Below are 20,745 nucleotides of genomic sequence, written 5' to 3'. Positions count from 1 at the left end.
TATAAGTATCCCCGTCGGTGTGTGCGTACCCTTGGCGATTATACTAATTGACAGTAAACGTACCGTCAACTCTTAAACATGTTGACGGTGAGAAATAACCGTTGGCCAATACATATTCGACGGGACACGGTCGGCTATCAGAGTCACATGACCGAGCGGGCAACCGTCGGATAATTACTGTAGGCTAATACAATACCCGACGGTACCGTCGGCTATTAAAGTAATGGCTAACGCCGCATAGCCGACGGTTTACCGTCGGTTAAACTGTTAGCCGACGGTGATTTCCCCCTCAGCTAAAATGTGATATCTAGTAGTGAATTTTAGCCCAAACCCGTATCCTAATGGAGATTTACCCGCCGGGTACGCGGGTAATAGGTACCCATTGCCATCCCTACTAGTCTAGCTAGCTCTGGCTAGTTCTGTCTAGTACTCTATAGCTTGCTTCTGAGATTTTACCTTGCTATTTATCGTCTTCGGGTTGTGTGTGTGAACTGTGAAGGGGAAAAGAAGAGTGTTAGTTACGTTTATCTCTGAGATCTGAACTCATGCTATAGGTGCAAATGAGTATCCAGGCACATGTTTCCATTTTCATCGTTCCCTGCATCTGTTGGCCTTCTTAAACTTGAACAACACGTGGTAGATGTACGCTATAACTTTGGTAAGGTAGATAGGGTACGCTATCACCTTAACGCTAGCGGGCAACACAGGTGTACCCTGGTCATGTACAGCCAGATATCAGAAATCGAAACTCCCTGATTCGTGTGACATTCTAGGAATTTACGCGTGAAGCAAGACCCATGTAAGAAACACAAGTGGAAACACAATTGTACCTCTGATTATTATGCCACTATTTTGGAAATTTGAACCGTAAATATCCATTAAGGAAATAGTAGACGAAACAAATTAGGTGTAAATTATAGTTGTCTAGCTAAATTGTAGACCGACAAGTATTTCCTAGCTTTGAAACAAAATGTGAATCTTAAGTCGATACATGTACTAAGGAAGAGCTGCGTATACCATACATTCTGAAGTCAAATAATGTTTTATTGAAAATGACTTAGGACTCCTTGCGTACGTATCTTAGGGACATAGAGATCCCCGTGTGCTTCAGATTTAATTGTGCACTTATAAATACTGTACCCCGCTGTTCATTTGAATAAAGCAATACGATTCCCACAAATTGTTTGGTCTTTACATTCTACTATCATAAAGCACCCACTATTTTGCATATGTAAGTCATGTGTATGCCAACCACTCGCAAGTATATCATATATAAGTTAACACTTCTGATACAATACAACCCCCCTCCTCTAAAAAGAAACACAAAGACGGTTCAGATTAATCCGTACCCTTTCATAAAAAAGGACACAATGGATATTAAACAATATTTTCTTTTATCATTTCCATATGTCTTCGAACAACACTCGATGTTTTCAATTTTTTTAGAGATTTCACCGTTGGATTGTCATGAAATTTCACTCTATAGTGGTACGCACAATTCCACACAATCTCACTGAAGGGCTCGACGAAATATTTCTTGAGCCAGCGGGAAACAGGCGAACAAGTCGGATGTTCGTGCTGTCCCGCACGGCCGCGAGAATTCGAAACAGCACTCGGTGTTTCGAATCTTTCCGGAAATTCCACCGTTGGATCGTGATGAAATTTTACATTGTCGTAGTAGATAAAATTTCGCACAAGCCCACCGAAGGGATCGGCAAAACACTTCTCGAGGAATCGGGACATATTCGATTAAGTCGGATGTTCGTGCTGTCCCGCACGGTCGCGAGAAATCCAAATAACCCTAAGTATTTTGAATTTTTCCAGAGATTCCACCGTTGGATCGCAATGAAATTTCACAATGTCATAGTACACAAAATTCCTCACAGTCTCACCGAAGGGATCATTGAAACATTGTTTGAATCAGCGGGAAACCTGTTAACATCGTGCTATCATGCAGGGCCGCAAGAAATCCGAACAACACTTAGTATTTTGGTATTGGCCGGAGATTTCACCGTTGGATCGTGATGAAAAGCATTGTCGAAGACACAATCCGAACATTCTCACCGGAGGGATCGTCGAAAAAGCATCGTGCTATCATGCAGGGCCGCAAGAAATCCGAACAACACTTAGTATTTTGGTATTGGCCGGAGATTTCACCGTTGGATCGTGATGAAAAGCATTGTCGAAGACACAATCGAACATTCTCACCGGAGGGATCGTCGAAAAAAGTTCTTGATGCAGAGGATACCTTGCGAGAGAGAAAGGAGGGAGGAAGAAAGAAAGAATAGGAGGAAAAAAGAAAACGTGAAAAGACTACCCTTTAAGTTTGGGGAGGGGGGTGTATTGAATTAGACCTCATAAGTTAATACCATGTTTGGATTCCATTGCCTAGCCTATAAGTTTTAGCTAAGACAGTGGATATTAAGCTCATGTTTCAATAGAACTTTCATAAGCCAAGACTCAATGGAAGAGGATGAGTATCCGAAACAAAAACCTTGTCTACTAGGGTTAGGAGGCATCCAGACATCAACAAGTCGAGGAAGAATAGCATCGGGTGGGCAACTAGTGTCGGCACGGCCTACTGACTCAATCAACCGTACGATGGTTCAAAGACGGATTTGCAAGATGGATCCATTGAAACCAGCTGTTAAGCAGTTGGATGGTAAAGGATGTCCCTCTCATGGCTGTTAACGGAGGGTAACTGCTTGCACTGCCTAGTCCACCACGAGAAACCTGTTTCGAAGAGTAACAGAAGTAACAACATATAGAGTAATGATGAGATCTGACCTGATTTGATGAGCTTTTCTATTGTGTCCCCTCCGTTACTCTCAGTTTTTGCCAGAACTAGCCATGGATTCATGTGATTAATTTGTACTTGAACTTGTGTCTGTATAGATTAACTGCTTGCTTGTGAAGATAGATGCTGCAGGACCGATCAGTTGCGGCACCAACGAGCCCAGTAGTCGATGTTGCTATCTTAGAGTCCTGTCTTTAACTCTGGCGTTCAACGAATGGGGTAGTAATGAAACATTGATAAAAAAAATGTATAGCCTTTATCCCTGTTTCAACCAACGGTGGATCTTAGAAGCTACTCTTTAAAGGTGAGGAGGTACAAGTGATACCTCCGAAGCACCGAAAATTGCTCCATTTAGTGCTCCGCCTAACGCGGAACATCGTTCAATGTCAAAATCTCTTCGACACATTCTTATTTTATTTTATGGTAAGGCCTTCCATTAACTGGTAGTAACACATATTACACAACCTGTAGTGTAACACATATTACACTCAAGACTAGACACGGTGTCATCGAGCCATTCGAGAGCCCTTTCCTCCCTAGCAGAGAGGGCAAGAGAATTGCATCCAACTAGTTTTAAAATCTCTAGCTCTCTGATAACGAAGCACAGCTGGATTGGATCGCCATGTACTGAATGTACTCCTGTGGTTATCTCCTGGTAGTTGCTCTCCACTTGAATTTCCAGGAACAGCCGATTGCGGAGGGTCATCAGGCCATCCAGGCATGCGCTTGCTTCAGCTTCCAACGCATCTCTGCATTGCCGCACGCGCCCTTGGCAGGCATCATAGAGAAATGCGAACAAAATAGCGGTTTGTGATGCAGTCTTGCGTGCTCAAGTTGAGCTCCTGGTGCCTCTCATGCCTAGTATGTATGGTCCCATGTATAATCGTTTCATCGCCAAGATATATCTACAATTATGTTCTGCTGTTCGACATCGGTCTATAAAATTCTTGTCCCCGTGTCAATTCACAGAGATCCTCCTGCATATATATACAGAACTGTTTAACCGAGGCTCCTGATTCGTGTCGAGAATATTTACACGGACATTTTCGAAAATCAACTGGTGGAGATCTATATATGGACTTGGGATGGCACATGAGCATGCACTAGCTCGTCACAAAACCCAGCTATCATTTCTGTATAAAGACGCTAGGTACACATTGGGCTCGTCACCAAAACCGGTGAAGGCCTGCATGCATCCATGGATCAGGGTTGAAATTGGGACGGCCGGACACACCAGCAGGGGCAGTTTCTTCCTCTGGCACCTGGAAACGGACAGCAGTAACAGAAACGATGGCACTACATTGTCCACATTGTAACTTTTCTCAAACTTATCTACATCGAATCAATAAAAGTCAAGAACATCGTTCACAAGTTCATCCGGCATTACAAATATAGCACCGCAAAAAGTTCTTGGGGCGTACTGAGTACAATCCACCTTTCTTGTGCAATCCGCTGCACAAATTTATAAATAACTCGGAAAAAAATGTATATAAACTTTTAGACATAATCAACTCACATCTAAAATTTGAACATCGAACACGACATATGTAGGAGCACAAATTAAAAATTCCGAAAGGGGAATTCTTATACCGTTAAAATAGGTGATATGAGATAGCAATCAGGTTGAAGCATTCAAAATGGGTAGAAAGAACAAAATTTACTGCGATGCAAAAAAGATCTGATGCTGCAGTTCCAAGATATATGACGCTTCAGTCTAATGTCTTTCGTTCGTTTCAAGAGTCAGTAGCTCCATCATTGACATACTCCGGTCCACATGGGTGTATGTGATGAGGAGGAAACACAACGTGCATTATTCTTTTCAGCTGGACACAAAATGATCGATAATGAAGCACGGCAAACATTGACTAATTTGGTTGCGAACTTATGGGCAACGAAAAGACAATCTTGCAGTATGATTTAATTCAAAAAGAACCAACCTTAAATGGGAACATCGAAATTTTTAAGCAAACACAGAACAGACTACGTACAAAAACTAGTTGCAAGAGTTGCATCAAAGGCTACTAATCCTCGTCCTTTGCACAGGCCTGCTACTGTTCTTGGAGAATGTATGGACCGCGTATGTCGTGGACAGCAAGCCATAATGGTGTATGGGGGGCGCGGCATGACGACCTGGTTCCCCACGCCTCTGCCCGTCAGCTCAGCTAGAAAGTCTTGTGGCGTCTTGGAGCCGCCAGATTTGATTCCGGATAAGAAATTGATCATTCGAACAAATTTGGTCCGAAGTGGATGTGTTCAGTTTTGGTTCCTGCTTCCTCCTATTCTCATAAAAAACATCGACCCGAGACGAGTTTGGATCACATGCCATTCTGCTAGCTAGAGATGCCGCATTTAGGCATGCCGGCCCTAAAAAAATTTCTCCAGAGTTTTATGCTTGCAGTGACAGGTTAATGATATACGTGTGTGGACTAACTTATGACTGCAAAATATATATGCAAGCTTTCACAGCCACGTGCCAAAATCCCATGCATTGATCAATATAACTTCCATTGACAAAATGACAATATATAGTGGACTCAGACGACTACATGGAGAAAAGAACGCACTGTCTAGCTAGGTTGTTCATGCGAGAGTTCATGTGACGACATATATTGGGAAAAGGAGGCATGTGGAAATCAACATCTAGTCCTAGATGCAGGTGCTGGCATAGACATTGTCTCAATCGAACCACTTCTCATTGATGTGGAACATGTTTGTCATATCGTTGAAGATCGGATTGAGAGTTGTGATCCAATTCTCATCAAGCATGGACATGCAGAACTTTAATCTTGCAACATTATTAGCTTGCTTCAGCAGAGGCTTCACGGTCCAAGTGTGACGCTTCAGCTCACCCCACTTGAACCTTCTGTGTAAGGTCGAGCGACAAACACACAATGACCTTGATAAACCTCGAAGTGTCCTCCTTCAATCCTCGAGAGATCCAGACCTTTCCTCTTTCTGCAAATTCCCCTAATCTCTATCTCTTCTTTATCTCTATCTCTATCTCTACTGCTTATAAAGACACGAACTTAACTGACAGTCCGCCTGGCAGGAGAATATTCCCTCAAAGATGCTGGTTTAGCACCTCAAAGACGCTGGTTTAGCGCCTGCAGAGGGAAAAAACCGCAATTATACCCCGTTAATCGCTTCAAAACGAGTCTTCTACCCCGTTACCTCCCGTCGTAGGCTCGCAGCCCCGCCGCCCTCCCGCCCCATGACGCCGTCGCCGCCCTCCAGCCCCGCCCTCGCATCCCCGGAGCGCCGCGCCGCTGTCGCGCGCCACGGCGCACTGGCCGCGCTCGTCCTTCGTTACCAGCCGTCGTGTCGGCCCGCGCGCCACGACGTCGAAGACCGCCGCTCCCTCCTTCGCCACTGCCATCTCCGGCGCAACATCGAAGCCCCTCCCAGCCCCGGCTTGCAGCGCCACCGACGCTTCCTCCTCTTCTTCGGCCACCGCTGCTGTTGGGGACCAGAAGCCGTGGCTTTTCGTCAGGCTCGGGAACCCCGGCAGGATGTACAAGGGGACTCACCACAACGTAAGCTTCTGCGCTCTCTCGATTTGGGTACTGCTTCCTGTATTCTGAACGAAATGCGTGGCCGATGTTGCCCTATTCTTGTTAGGTCGTCAAGCAATCTACCGCCTTTTAGAGTTTTAGTAGCGTATTTATGCCATGGCCATGGGTTTGATGTAGTTCTTGTTAGATCTTACTTTGGCAATCAATTAAGAGCTACTACAAGGCCTTTGTTGAGGTAAGTTTTTTTACCGGCGCAAATAGCATTTGAGAATCGATTTCTGATATTTATCATGCTGATCGCAAGCAATGAAACTCAATTATATTCACAGTACATTGAATGGATAGAAGTAGCAGTAAAATGTTACTCCTAATTTTTAGTTTGGCATCCCTGAATTTTGTAGTCCTAGCAATTGCTCTCGAGTTTCATTACTGTGCATTTGTTTTCTTTGTTTAGGCTGTTCTTACAAGGAAAACACAATCACAAATGAGGCCTACAAATACGATCCTACTATTCTTACTATATAAAGTATGCATGTGAACATGTCATATGATGTGGAAATCGATCTTTTACACAATATTTCAAAGGGATGGGATCCTAGCAATGCTGCTACCCAAACTGAAGCATGTTGGTCTATTAATTACTAATCTAATACTTGCTTTGTGGCATCCATTTAGTTTTTAGGGACGAGTCATTTATGCTTTATATATTTGGTGTATAGGTAACAGTGGCAGTTCATGTTCTAACTCCAAAAAAGATTCAGTTTCACAGGTAAATACAGGTCGTGGTAGCAAAACTCCTGGAAATACAAAATAGCTAGGTAGCTTTCCAATTTTGTTCTTGTTGCAATATACTCCCCCCTGTGGTTGAACATAGGTCGCTTCCACACCTGGTCTGTCCTAAAAGAGGAGATGTTCTACGGAGAAGATTAAAATCTTAACAAAGTTCTGACTGTCAGTACAACATATTTTTGACACTTCTGGTTCCTGTAAACGTACCCGTACAATCTGGTGGCTTTTCTTTTACATCAAGTGTTACTTAAGATCGCGAAAGAGATACATCTAAGTTCTTTTAAATATGGGCAACTCATTTTCCTTAGTGTTCAAGTTAGAACATCAATAATTATGTTTCTGGGTGCTGATAACCTGATGTATTTATCTCAAACATGCGGCTGTTTTTTCTCTTTCCTTTATTAGAGAACAACTCGAGTTTGGTTTACAACGGAACATAACAAATCTTCTGTTTTTATTTTTGGCCGGTGACAATCCAGGAGCCGGTGGCAGCATCCAAAGGGGGCAGCGCCGGCGGCAAGGTGAGTCGGTTTGGTCATGGCTCTGTTCTACTCCCTCCATCCCATATTAAGTGTCTCAAATTTGTCCAAATATGGATGTATTTATGCCTAAAAAGCGTCTAGATTCATGTAATATTTCGACACTTAATATGGGACGGAGGGAGTACTTGTCTCCACTTGTTCGTGCCTCATCTTTTTTAGGGAATGTCAGCTCAAAGAAGATTGTTATTTTGCCCGAGCAGATTGTTTGCTTGGCCTACTCTTTGGTTCTAGGTGTTGAGTGTCACACTCTTTGTGCTCAAGGTATACACCAATTGCAGTTTTATTAGCAATTAAATTCCAAAAAGAAGTGAAAAAGAAAGATCTTACACACACCACTAACAGTTCTGGACAGCACATGGTAAGAATATGGCGTGGTAGCTGTGTGTGAGACAAGGGGATTGCTGACGGGGATTGCGGCGTCACGGGGAATTCAGATAAGATCATAAATTGTGACAAAAGGAACGGTGGCAATTGTGTTGTATGGAAATTAAGAAAGTTGTGGTCATCATATTTGTTATTTTTGTATAATCGAGTATTCGGTCTTATGCAATGTGCTGAAACGATGGTTATATATCATCTCTTTTACCTCCCCTTGTTGAATTTGCGGAACCTGGTAATAAGACTTCTTTGTTCACAATGTGTTGTTGATGAATATGATATCCAGGGTCTTGGTATTGCCTCTCATTATTGATCGGTGTATCTTGTCACTGTTGTTTTACTGCCGATCACATATACACACACATGGCCATTTCAGTCAAGGTTCTAAGTTTTAAGCAAACTTTGGACTTGAATAAAATTAACTTACTTAAAATAAGATTCTAAAGATATGTTTTAAAATTTAGGGACGTGCATGCACGTGCACATTTACTAGTTTTTCCAAGGAGGAAAACTAGTTCTCTCATGGTATTTTGATACTGCAGGCTCAGACTATGAAAGAAAAACTTGATTATCCTGGTAGTGAACATGCAGAGTATTGAATTTCTGAATCAGTTGCAGATTGATTTCTGAATTTCGGTCTGACCACAAATACAGGTTGATTTGACTGAAAACGAAGCTCGCGAGAAAGTTAAGAAGCTACAGCCTATGAAAACGTGAGTGACATTCGAATACTCTATACCACGTCACTGCGCATCTTCTCTGTTTTAATGTGTAACCACAAAAATACTCCAAGGCAAGAGTTCGCCAAACTTGTCTTACTTCAAAGTTCAGAGACATTTTTGTCTTGACATACCTTCTGCAAAGCTATTTAACCACAAAAATAGGAGGCGGCACGGGAGGACGGAGTAAGGAGGCGGTGGTAGGCCGCGAGCTGTGGAGGCGCGACGAGATGAGCTCACGAGGCCGCGAAGTAGGAGGGGATCGCCAGGGTCTAGAATTGTATCGGGTTTGAAATGTAAAGGGTGTAACTGCAAAATGGTGTTTAATTTAATTTTTTTTGTCCCTCGCGACACTTGAATCGGGACAGTGGGAGTAGTTGTCTAGCTTGAAATGCCAACAAGTGTTTCTTAGCTTTGAAACAAAATGTGAATCTTAAATCGATATATGTATTAGGAGAGCTGTGAATACCATACATATTTATAACAAATAATATTTTTATTAAAAATGACTTAGGATTCCTTGTCTACGTATCTTAGGGACGTAGTGATCCCTGTGTCCTTCAGTTGTAATATATTGCGCAGAGCATCTGCACTTATAGATACCGTGCCCCTCCGTTCAATTGAATCTAGCAATACAATTCCCAGCAATTATTTGTTTTTTACATTACTATCATAAAGCAACCACTATATATTCTGCATATGAGTCGCATGTATGCCAACCACTCGCGACTATATCATATATAAGTCGCATGTTTCAATTCCATTGCCTATATATAGGTTTTAGTTAAGACGGTGGATATGGAGCTCATGTTTCAATAGAGTTTTCATAGGCCAAGAGTCGATGCAAGGGAATGAGTATCCGAAACAAAAACTTGTGTTCTAGGTTTAGGAGGCCTCGGCACATCAACAAGTCGATCAACAATTCCCTATAGCTAGCCGCCCCTTATTAGGAGAGATAGTTTGGTCTACTGCATTATGGATGCATTTATGGAATCCCATAGGTTTGATACATAATATTTTTTTTCTCGCCAAAAAACAGATACATAATAATTTTACAAGAAAAACAACTCATAATTTTATCATAAATCCCGTCTGCGACACGGAGCACGACCGACCGTTAAAAGGCGCTGTTATCACGAATTCTAATCCCCTCCAAAAATAGATCTAGCATCCAAAACCTTGGTCAGAGATGACACGGAGCACCACCGGCTGCCACACTTGTGTGCCACAATCTGGTAATCACAGCAAGTTTGAGGATTTGTTATTAGTAACTAGAAAGAGAAATAAATATGGACATTTTCTTATAGTTCTGCATAACACACATAACCCACCACATGCAAACAAGTTTAACGAAAATATTTATACTTCCGCTGTTACATGTTCCTCTGTTTTCTTTGTATTTAAAGGTTTTAAACCCACGATAAGCAATGGTAAGCTCACTCTAGTCTCTAGTAGCGCTATTGCTATCGCACAAATGAGGAGGAAATCGAGCCTGATTCTGTTCTCGTTGCAGCAAGGATAATACATCACACCCTCAAACAATCCGAACCCATCCTGTCCTTTTTTGGAGGAAAGGTCCGAGACCCAGCTTCCATAGAACATACCGAAGTCTAAATTCTATCCTAGTGTGCCTTCCCTGATTCGTTGACATCTCTAGTCAAGAACATGAGTTTTCTGTTGCCTCTCCTTCCTAGTAGATCCGGAGTAGCAGGGTTCGCACCAAGTAAACAAGTAACCCATGTAGAACACAATACAATACACATAATCCATGTAAACAAGTTTAACGAATATATGCTTCTGCTGTTCTACCCGCCTCAGTTTTCTTAAAAGTTTCAAACCCGCGATAGGCAAGGGTATGCTCACTCTAGCAGCAATGTTGGGAGGAGGAAAATGAGTCTGATTCTGCTCCTGCACAAGACTGTTTTTGGTTTCAGCAGGTCAACATCACACTCTCATGCCGTCAGAACCCTGTCTGTCCCTTTTTAGAGGAAATATCTGAGGCTCAGCTTTCATAGAACACAACGAAGTATGAACTCGATCCTATCCCCTTCCTTGATCTGTTGTCATTTCTCCTCAAGAACTCAAGTTTTCTGGTGCCTCTCCTTCCTAGAAGATCCGGAATATATAGCAGGCTTTGACATGGACCTGGACCTGCTATCTACTATCGATCATTGCTTTGATAGCCTAGCCAGCTTGGACATGGACCTGCAGTTTTATACAACCTACCTTGATTTTTCTGTAGAATTTAAAAATAAATAAGAAGGCGTCGATCTCCTTTGATTTCTCCGGGCAGGGATGCATATAGATAGCTTCTTAGTCCTTGAATTGGATTTGCATTGAAGCATTAATTAATAGGAGTTATGAAACAATAGGGAGGTACTCCCTCCTTTACAAGATACAATGCATATAATTTTGAGTAAAATGCATTTGAGGTCCTAAATGTATTCCACATGTGTCAAGTTAGTCCAAACATTGTGCACATACTACTTTTTATTTTCTTTGTTCCTAAAAGTAAGGAGTCATAACTCTGTCCTAATTCAAACTTCTGAAAGTTTGACTAAGTTTATAGAAAACATATCAACATCTAGAATGTCGAATAAGTATAGTATGAAAATATATATCGTTAATTTATAAAAACTAATGTAGAGTCGTAGATGTTTGTTGATTTTTCTATAGAGTTGGTCAAACTTGAAGAAGTTTGACTTAGAACAAAGTTAGGACTTCTTACATTTAGTAACAGAGAGGGTAGATTTTATTGTTTTTAAATGTAAAACAAGAACATTTTTACATTTTCACATTAGCTTTAATTAATTATTTTTCTAACATGGTTCCGCGCGCAGCAACACGCTGGAAATCACCTAGTAGTTATATATGATGGCAACATGATAAATCCCTGCTGTGTATTTTTGTTATCCTATATCAATTTATGGCAGCCAGATCCTTCACACAGAACAATTGAGAAGCTCGCGGGCAGTTCATGGAAAAAGTAAATCAGTTGCTGAATCTGAGATCCAGAAACCATGCGTGATTCAGAAACAAGCATGGGCGGGAGGCAGGAAATTCAGAGACCAAACCCGATGGAGAAGGTAGGCGTTATTTTAAAGGTAAAACAGTAGGTGTAAAAACTACAACCCAAGTTTTAGTAAAACGAAAGTTATTGTACAATGGAAAGATGTGCTCCTACATGAGAAAGAAATGAAAAGCCTATCTGAATGTCAAACTAACTCTTGAAACATGTGTAAGTGTTTCTCTTAGCTCTGTGAAAAAATTGGTTGAGCTCTTCCTTAAAAAAAATTCCTGCATTTATAGAGTTGGCTGTGGAATTGTTGAAGATAAAGTCATTTGTGGTTTTCCAGATGCTTCAAGTAGCAAGGGTGATCGAATGCCATGGCGGATGGAAACTCACCATCCTTCTCTACTCTACACCACATGGCAATCAATGTCTTCGGTATGCTCATCCGGTCTAGGGAGCTAGCAGGTTGAGCATAAACCAGCGATGTCTATCTCCAAAAGAGATTTGACAAAGGCTTCAAGCCAGATTCCTGGTGCCTCGTACTCTAATTTCTTAGTGATACGATTGGTATATCCTACTCTTTGTTTCTTTTGGAAAACCCAACATATATAGGGTACTTTTTTCGGATCCTCTCCTTCCCTCGCCACACAAATAATTGCTTAAAGATGTGCGTCTTGCACATCGAGTTCACAATATATAGTAGGTAAGAAACAAGGGGCCGAACGTGCAACTTATTAGCTAGTGAATCAGTACAAATCCATAAAACTCTATATATACATGCAAATATTTGTTTTGGTCAAAGGTGTCACGCTCTGGACCACGCTCCGCATGCCAGCTGGCATCACCTGCATGGCAAAAAATGTGCCAAATATTGAGATGTTAGATGAACTCTTCTATGGTACACCGGAATTAATTTGGACCGTCCGTTTTCTTTGATCTAATAGCTCAGATTAGTGACTACTCCTTAATACTCCAATTTAGAGATGCGGAGTAGTATCAAGTGGAACCAAATGAAGTATTAGAGTAAATTTCAAGAAACCACGGGTTTTGGGGCTAGGGTTTCACGGGGCACAAGTTTTGTGCTTTGCAACAAAAAACCACAAGTTATGAGCCTAATTGTTTAGGAAAACCCAAATGACTAGGATTAGGCATTTTGATAGCGAAACCGACAGATATGGCCCACAAGTAAGTCGCCACGTCAGAAAATCTCTCTTTTTTCCAACCCCTCATCTGAGTTTGTATTTGCACCCAACTCCAAATCACATCTGAGAAAACAAAACAAAAACAAAAAGTTACCAAGAACCCGATGGTAGCACGGGTCAGGGGCGGGTCGGCACGGGGCAGGTGCGGGTCGCCGGCGGTGGGATGGGGCAGGAGGACGCGGCATGGGGCTGGCCGATTGCCGGCAGCGGGCCGGGGCAGGCGGAAGGCGGGCCGGGATTGGGGCGAGTCGCCGCCGGCGGGCGGGGGCAGGCACAGCGGCGCAGGGCAGGGGCGGGTCGCCGGGACAGGCGGGGGCTGTGCGGGGCGGGCGGCGGCGGCGTCGAGCAGGGGCGTGGGGCGGGCGGAGGCGGAGGCGGTGCGGGGGCAGACGGAGGCGGCGGCGGGCAGGGACGCGGGGTGGGCGGAGGCAGACGGGGGCGGCGGCGGGCAGGGGCGCGGGGCGGGCGGAGGCGGAGGCGGCGCGGGGCGGGGGCAGACGAAGGCTAGGCGGGGCAGGGGTGCGGGGCGGGGGCAGATGGAGGAGGCGCAGGGCCCGGCCGGTCGCCGGTGGCTGTCCGGGGCAGGCGGAGGCGGCGCTGGGCAGGTCACCGGCTGCGGGCAAGGTAGAGAGGAAGAGAAGCTCCATGGCAGTTGGTGGGGTGAAGGAGAGTTTGTGAATAGAGCAAAGGCAAGGGGTCTATGTGAATAAATGAGATGCACAAAAACTGCCAATGTGGCGGCTGACCTGTGGGCCGTCTCTCTGTTGGTTTCACTGTCAAATAGCCTAATCCGGGTCATTTGGGTTTTCTGAAAAGATTAGACACAAAACCACAGGTTTTGTGTTGCAAATCACAAAACTCGCCCCTATGTGAAAGTCGAACCCCAACACCTGTGGTTTTGTGAAATTTACTCGGAGCATTAAGAAGTCATAGATAAAAAGTTAATCTAAACCCGCAACTTAACACAACGAAAAAAGAAAAACGGTTTTGCTATTAGACGAATTATTTCTTAGTCGATGATAACAACCTTTTATTCAAACATTGAGATTCGTATAAGATTAATTAAGATTGGATGGATAAAAAAATCTTTATTGGATGGGTTCCATTGTCGACCGAAAATAACTATATTTTAGGGCACGGATAGACACTCTCAAAGAAAAAAAATGTCGGCAGTTTCCGTCGTTATCCCCATCCCGCATCTCTTGGCCGATTCACTTCGCACGAGCAGCTCTACTCCGCCGTCGCCGCTGCTTCTGCAGACCGCCTCACGAGCTCCCTCCTCCGCCGCCTTTGGTGCTGGAGGCGACGCGGCGGCCTCGACGGCTCGCTTATTTCCTTGCTACAGCAGCAGTTTAATTCTTTCAGTTTACTTCTGAACTCTAAGATTTTGGATTGAGTTCCTCACTACACTGGTGCCACCGTTACATTAATGACGATTATTCCTATTCGGATCACACTTCGTCATGTATCATGGTTCAGAAAAATGAACAATCAAACAAACAAATTATGCTTGAAAGAAAGCTCGGACGTAGTTAATTAAAACATGGTAAGCTCCGACTCAATAAACATGGTTGCCAGGAGAAGGCAGCGCCAGAGAAGATGATCGGGGCAGTGTGGCCGGAGTTGAAGAAGAAATGCGGCGGCGTGGGCTGGGTCGAGGTTGGCGGCGGCGCGCTGGAGGAGGGCGAGGAGCCGAGGACGGCGCGGTCTGCGGTGGCGCGCTGAATTAGGCCAGGTGCTAGGGGAGGGCAGCGGTGGCGTGCTGAGACGAGGCTCCCCTTATTTGGAGGACGGCTTTTCCTGAATTCGGGATCAGGAAAATCGACGAAGCGATGTTTTTTTCCTTTCCTTTTTGTGAAAAGACTACCATGCCCTTCCCTAATAGTCCATTTAGACTATGGAGTGTTAGGCACAGTAGAAAACGTCTTCAACAGTGCATTGTATTTTTGCACGTTTGCAATGACAAGGAGTAGAATTGATACAGGAATCATGGCGTGACTGCATTTTTGCACGTTTTCCCGTTGTCTTCTCATCTTCTTCTCCAAGATGTCCTTGCACTCTTTTTTATTTATTACATACTTCTTGCTCTTCTTTCTTTAATTTACTGATTAGCCCCAACAATGTCCATTCATCTGAGTACTCCGATTTGTAGAGTATCCACCCAAAATTTGGTGTTTATATAATGTCTTTTCGCACTGTTCTGCAATAAAAGGTAAAGAGCTTCTAGTAACTGATTTCTGGAGTATACTGAATAAATAAAATTATGCTTTTAGCCGACGTTTTCAGTGACAAGGAGCAGAATTGACACAGCCCGCAATCATGCTAAGAATATTATGCAAATTGTTGGCGGGTTAATCCCGAACAGTAAACTTGTAGCACCCTGGTTTGGACACTTGGCTCAACGAGATGTGCATACGGGGAAACGAGCTTCACACCAATATCTTGCCCCCATCACGTCCATGGCTCCTTTGCTTCCTTGCGGTCTTGGTGTTTCGTCTGTTGTGCTTCGCTCGTCGCCTCCGCGTTGTGCTGGCTTCAAGTGGCCTCCGCCTCGCGTGGTCTTGACGTCACAAGCGCCCAAGGTGTTCATGTGTCCTCCTACACACCAAGAAGATGCAAGGGGAGGAGAGCTCACAAGAAGAGATTTTATTTAATTAAGATCCCAACCCTTACATTGTGTTCGGCTACTCTGACAACCTTAAGCATGGGTCACGACTTCGAGAGTCGGAACGACTACGTGGGTCGGGAAGCTTCTACACTCGACGACTTCAAGAGTCGGAGTCTTACGTCGAGCGACTTCGAAAGTCGGAACGACTATGTGGGTCTGGAGGCTTCTCCACTCGACGACTTCAGGAGTTGGAGTCTTACGTCGAGCGACCTCGAGAGTCTGAATGACTACGTGGTTCCGGAGGCTTCACCACTCGATGACTGCAGGAGTCAGAGTCTTACGTCGAGCGACTTCGAGAGTCGGAACGACTACGTGAGTCTGGAGGCTTCTCCACTCGACGACTTCAGGAGTCGGAGTCTTACGTTGAGCGACCTTGAGAGTCGGAACGACTACGTGGTTCTGGAGGCTTCACCACTCGACGACTTCAGAAGTCAGAGTCTTACGTCGAGCCACTTCGAGAGTCGGAACGACAACGTGGGTCTGGAGGCTTCTCCACTCGACGACTGCAGGAGTCGGAATCTTGTGACCTGGGATGACAAGGGGAGAGGCATGACCTCAAGCAAATGCCACCCACCCAAAATATGAGTGGGTGCCCTTCTATTTATAGATTTTGGAAGTTGAAAGATTACAAGCTTGCCCCTAGGCAATTTACGGTCATGCCCTCAGTCCTTATGCTTGGCCGAGGGCAATTGTGTCTTTTCCTTTCTACTTCTAGGGAATATTCCAATGAATCTTAGGGATGAGGGGGAAGTACATGTTTGCCTCTTACATAATTACAACTCTGCCACTCTAGGAAGCAACTACTGTGATGTGGTATGTACTGGTGCAATGAGATGATGCGAGATGAGGAGTCGTATGAAGATGGGTGCTGGGCCATGATGAGGCCAGACGTAGCGCGTCGAGGTGCAACACAGATTATTAGGGTTTATAAGAGTCAGAATAATTTGCGTCGATTCAGGGTGGGCGGGGACCCCCTTCCACAACACAAATGATATTTGTCACACACCTCAGGCGTCACAAATCAAGTAGCAGCCATTAGATTGCCGCGACAGCCGGGACTCCATCTGAACAACACTGTAGAACAACAATGTAGTTCAGGGGTGATATGGCCAGACTTATCTCTGGATAGCATCATGGAGAGAAGTGGTCAATGGAAAGTGTGAGTTGTGGGTCACTGCATAGAGGCGGAAGAGAAGCCGGGGTCTGGCAAGAAGGGTAGGGGTGAAGTAGCTGCGCCGGGGAGAGGAGTAGTTGCGACAAAGGTCTTGGTTGGTACTTCATATCTTGAGGCACTGACCATGGTGAAACGGCTTTCGTTGTCTGCCATCTTGCATAATCGAATTTTATTTCCTGATGCCACACAAGTCCAAATGTTGCAAGCTCCATCGATCGAGCCGCACGCTATGCAACGTTTTGCATCAACCAATTCCGCATTTCATATCTGGCATCATCCTTGTAAGCGCACCTAAGACCCGGCCTGTATATATCAAGTACAGTATATGTGTGAGCTTCTTTCGTGGGTTTATGATATCCATGAGAACGATGAGACACGATGCCTCAATTTATCGATCTACCTAGGAAGTGAGACGTCGGCATGGTTTAGGATATCCATGGCTATCATATTTGCTCATGTCATCCCGGTGAGCTAGGCCGGGTCCGTCCATGGAGGTGGTATGTCTGGCGCATGATCTCTCGGGGCGCTAGTCCGAGCCTTCTCATGGCCGTCTTTTTTGCTCATGTCATCCCGGTGAGCTAGGCCGGGTCCGTCCATGGCGGGGTATGTCTGGCACATGATGTTTCGGAGAGTTAGCCCGAGCCCTCTCATGGCTATCTTATTTGCTCATGTCGTCCCAGTGAGCTAGGCCGGGTCCGTCCATGGAGGGGGTATGTCTGGCGCATGATTTCTCGGGGAGCTAGTCCGAGCCCTCTCATGGCCGTATTACCTTCTCATGTCGTCCCGGTGAGCTAGACCTGGTCCATTCATGGTGGAATTTTATTGACTTGGCATTGTCATGATAGATAGGTGTTGTGAATAAATCTCATCCTGCAAAAGGCATAACATAGAAGATTCACGTAGTTCATTGTGTCAAACCAAAGTCGACAAAGAGGTGAATGTAATGTCAAGAAATATTAATATAATAAGAAAGTAAAATGCGGCTAGATAAATATCAAAAGCTCAAAATGTAGCTCGGGGTGTTGAACCCCTTGCAAGCTTATACCCATTACTTCATGAGGTTCGGGAGAAATTAATTGGGGTGTTGAACCCCCTGTGAGTTCTGTTAATTGATTCACCATTGTAGCCGATGGATGGCTTAAGTGACGCCATAGGCTCGGAGTGTGGCCTCGAGTGGTTAACTCTTAGCGCGGTTGCACCGATTGCTTTTTGTTCACGATGGATTGAGCTTCACGTATGACGGTGACGGATGTTGTAAGCTTGATGCGTCACGGGGTGTTGAACCCCTTGCGATTTGGTGCCAATCGCTTCCTTGCCGCATTCGATTGGCGCTGCTCGTCATGTGTGCCATCCTGAGCTTGTTGTTCGTCCCAGGGGTATTGAGCGAGGCTACAACAATTGCTTCATTGAAGTATCTAAGTTGACGTTGAGAGTCTATGAAGAAAAATGCATCCAATGCCAACCCGATGACAAAATCTCTAGCATTATCGATAATGCTACGTTTTTTCTTTTACCTGCCATCGATCCCGCTAGCTGCTGATCCTATCCACTCACTCACCTGCTCCTTCCTACTCAGCTTTCTTCTTATCTTCTGCCCCTGCGCTCTCTCTTCTCCCCGCCCTGCTTGCTCCCCAGCTCGTCTCCCAAGCTCTCTCCTCCTGTACAGGTGGTCGAGCTAGGTTGAGGATGGTCCAGCGAAGGGCACAGGCGCCGAGCAGGGAAGGGGACTTGGTGGTTCGGACGGTCTTCGGCGCCCGCGAGCTCGAGGCTGGGTGCAGAGGTCATGCATGGTCTGCGGCCTGCACACCAAAAATCGGGGCTTCTTTGTTGAGCAGCGGCGCCCGGCGAGGCACGGGCTCCGGCCTGGTGGCCCCGAGCAGGTGCGCGGTGCGGGGTCCTTAACGCGTGTGCGTCATAGGCGCGTGGCGTGGCCTCATGGGGCGAGCGCATGCGGAGTGCATTGAGGATCGGGTGTGGAGCGCGGCGGGTCGGGGAGGGGGACTCCGGCGCGGTCCTGCGTCGAGGCGCGCTGGTGCATCCGTGCGTGGCTTCTGCGGAGCGCGGACAAGATGGCGGTGACGGGCGCGTGGCGCAGACGCCGAGCGAGCTCGGGGAGCAGAGCAGCGCGGTGGAATGCAGAGCGGAGCGAGGCCGGATCGGGTGTGCGGCGCGCGGCACCCCGACGGTGGTGAAGCTCCGATGCACGGAGTGGCGACATCGTAGCCAGCGTGGCCGCTCTTTCCCGTGGAGTCGCCAAGGTTGGTGTGTCCTTGGGCGCTGAAATCGATGCGTGGAGGCAGCGGGAGCGCCATGCGCGCCGTTCCTCGTCAGTTTTGGGGGAGCCTGATGGGATGCTGCTGCAGAGGACGCCTGCAGAGTGCAGAGGACGTCACGGCGGCGGGAAGCTCAGCGCCGGAGCACGTCTAGCTAGGCAGAGCGGCCATGGCACGCTGGGTCCGCCGGGAGCGTCGTGGTCAAGCAAGGACGGGCACAGCGAGGCGCCAGGATTCTTGTGAGCTCGATGCCCTTGGTTGTCGGCAGGTACGCGGCGGCAGGAGGCGGAGGTCCGGGAGCGAGCTCGGTCGCAGAGGGCCAGCACTGATGGGAACCAGGCGGGGGCGAGTCGTGATGTTCTTGGGTACAGGCAAGGCTAGCAGCGACAGACGCAGGAACTGACCGTCTGGCAGAGGAGAGCTCGGCCAGTATCTTCAAGCCTAGCGCGACTAGATGCAAGACGGCGTCGAGCGCGGCGTGCTTGGCGAGAAGCTTCAGCCAGAAGGTGTGCCTTCGTGTGAGTCGCTCGCATGCGGCCGGCCTGGAAGCATCAGCAGCCACCAACGTGTCACTGCAGGATGGAGCACCTGACGTGGCATAGGACCTTGGCCTAAGGATAAGGATGAACTTTCTTATCAAAAAATAAAAATAAACATAAGGATAAACTTCAGCGTGCAGTACGCACATCAGGCCACTGCTCGATATGATGGTGTCCTGGCGCTGGCTGGAGCCACGTGGGGGGCCAGTTTTCTTTGTACGTATCATCTAGAGGTTGTTTGTAGATAATGGTCGTATACTTGTATATTTATTTGCGCCATGAATTATTCTACTTCACTATATTTTGTGTGAGTTCAACCTTGCTGGCATTGTCTATGTTGACGGTGTCCTTACACTAGGCTTAATTTCAGCACGAGCCCGGCCCATTGCGCTGACACTGCCGCAATATGACTTTGGTGTCGGCAGAGCGAGTTGCTTTGCGCGGCACGTTGTCGTGGAGTATTCACTGCCCGCGGACAAGGATAAGACGCTACTCGACACAATGTGCCGTCGCCAAGTCTCCGGCGCACGGGAATCAGTTGCTTCTCGACATCATCTTGGAGTTCCTTCGAGTTCCTCGGACGGATCTGTTGATGCGATATGGCGCTTTGCGGAAGGCTTCTCGACATGGGATGTTGCCATGTGACATCTCCGATGCACCTAAAGGACCTTTGGAGTTAGACTTGATGAAGGCACTTGCTTGGAGTGTTAACATTTCATTACATAGCTTCTCGTGTCGATTTCCACAGATGGCGCCAACTGTTGGCGGGTTAATCCCGAACAGTAAACTTGTAACACTCTGATTTGGACATTTGGCTCAACGAGGTATGCATACAAGGAAACGAGTTTCACACCAATGTCTTGCCCCCATCACGTCCATGGCTCCTTTGCTCCCTCGCGGTCTTGGTGTTTCGTCTGTTGTGCTTCGGTCGTCGCCTCCGCGTTGTGCTGGCTTCAAGTGGCCTCCGCCTCGTGTGGTCTTGACGTCACAAGCGCCCAAGGTGTTCATGTCTCCTCCTGCACACCAAGAAGATGCAAGGGGAGGAGAGCTCACAAGAAGAGATTTTATCTAATTAAGATCCCAACTCTTACATTGTGTTCGGCTACTCTGACAACCTTAAGCATGGGTCACGACTTCGA

The 20,745-nt window shown here is 46.1% G+C and overlaps 1 protein-coding gene and 2 long non-coding RNA genes across 20 annotated transcripts; 1 reads left to right on the top strand and 2 right to left on the bottom strand.

Moving 5' to 3' along the window:
* Positions 1-5,760: 5,760 nt before the first annotated feature.
* LOC104584056 lies at positions 5,761-9,101 on the top strand. Of its 18 annotated transcripts, none has more exons than XM_024460526.1 (5): positions 5,761-6,330; positions 7,029-7,078; positions 7,578-7,619; positions 8,673-8,731; positions 8,903-9,101. In XM_024460526.1, the coding sequence occupies exons 1-5, from the start codon at positions 6,009-6,011 to the stop codon at positions 8,925-8,927; spliced, it is 498 nt and encodes a 165-aa protein (XP_024316294.1). In that variant the 5' UTR covers positions 5,761-6,008; the 3' UTR covers positions 8,928-9,101. The 18 variants fall into 18 exon arrangements, 6 of the variants coding, with proteins under 6 accessions (XP_024316294.1, XP_014755872.1, XP_014755873.1 ...); XM_014900386.2 differs by lacking the exons at positions 8,673-8,731; positions 8,903-9,101 and adding exons at positions 7,841-7,901; positions 7,993-8,324; XM_014900387.2 differs by lacking the exons at positions 8,673-8,731; positions 8,903-9,101 and adding exons at positions 7,841-7,901; positions 7,983-8,324 and having other exon boundaries at positions 5,766-6,330.
* Positions 9,102-12,462: 3,361 nt separating this feature from the next.
* Positions 12,463-13,245, bottom strand: LOC112271819. Its single transcript, XR_002965292.1, has 2 exons — positions 13,047-13,245; positions 12,463-12,595 (listed from the first exon to the last, which is right to left on the bottom strand). It is a non-coding gene; the product is annotated as an uncharacterized LOC112271819 (long non-coding RNA).
* A 3,293-nt stretch (positions 13,246-16,538) lies between these two features.
* Positions 16,539-20,736, bottom strand: LOC112271808. Its single transcript, XR_002965261.1, has 3 exons — positions 20,722-20,736; positions 17,195-20,622; positions 16,539-17,097 (listed from the first exon to the last, which is right to left on the bottom strand). It is a non-coding gene; the product is annotated as an uncharacterized LOC112271808 (long non-coding RNA).
* Between the last annotated feature and the right edge of the window lie 9 nt (positions 20,737-20,745).

This window comes from Brachypodium distachyon, chromosome 3 (assembly GCF_000005505.3).
Source record: "Brachypodium distachyon strain Bd21 chromosome 3, Brachypodium_distachyon_v3.0, whole genome shotgun sequence".
In the NCBI taxonomy this organism is placed as follows: Eukaryota; Viridiplantae; Streptophyta; class Magnoliopsida; order Poales; family Poaceae; genus Brachypodium; species Brachypodium distachyon.
The sequence above is the reverse complement of the archived record's forward strand: the minus strand, read 5'-3'. Positions and strand labels throughout refer to the sequence as shown.

What these genes read in the sequence shown, in the direction of transcription:
- LOC104584056 (XM_014900385.2), top strand. Translation starts at nt 6,009, where the DNA reads ATGACGCCGTCGCCGCCCTCCAGCCCCGCCCTCGCATCCCCGGAGCGC. An exon ending in ACAAGGGGACTCACCACAAC is followed by an intron (nt 6,331 to 7,028) that starts GTAAGCTTCTGC and finishes TTTGGTGTATAG; the next exon opens with GTAACAGTGGCAGTTCATGT. An exon ending in AAAAAGATTCAGTTTCACAG is followed by an intron (nt 7,079 to 7,577) that starts GTAAATACAGGT and finishes GTGACAATCCAG; the next exon opens with GAGCCGGTGGCAGCATCCAA.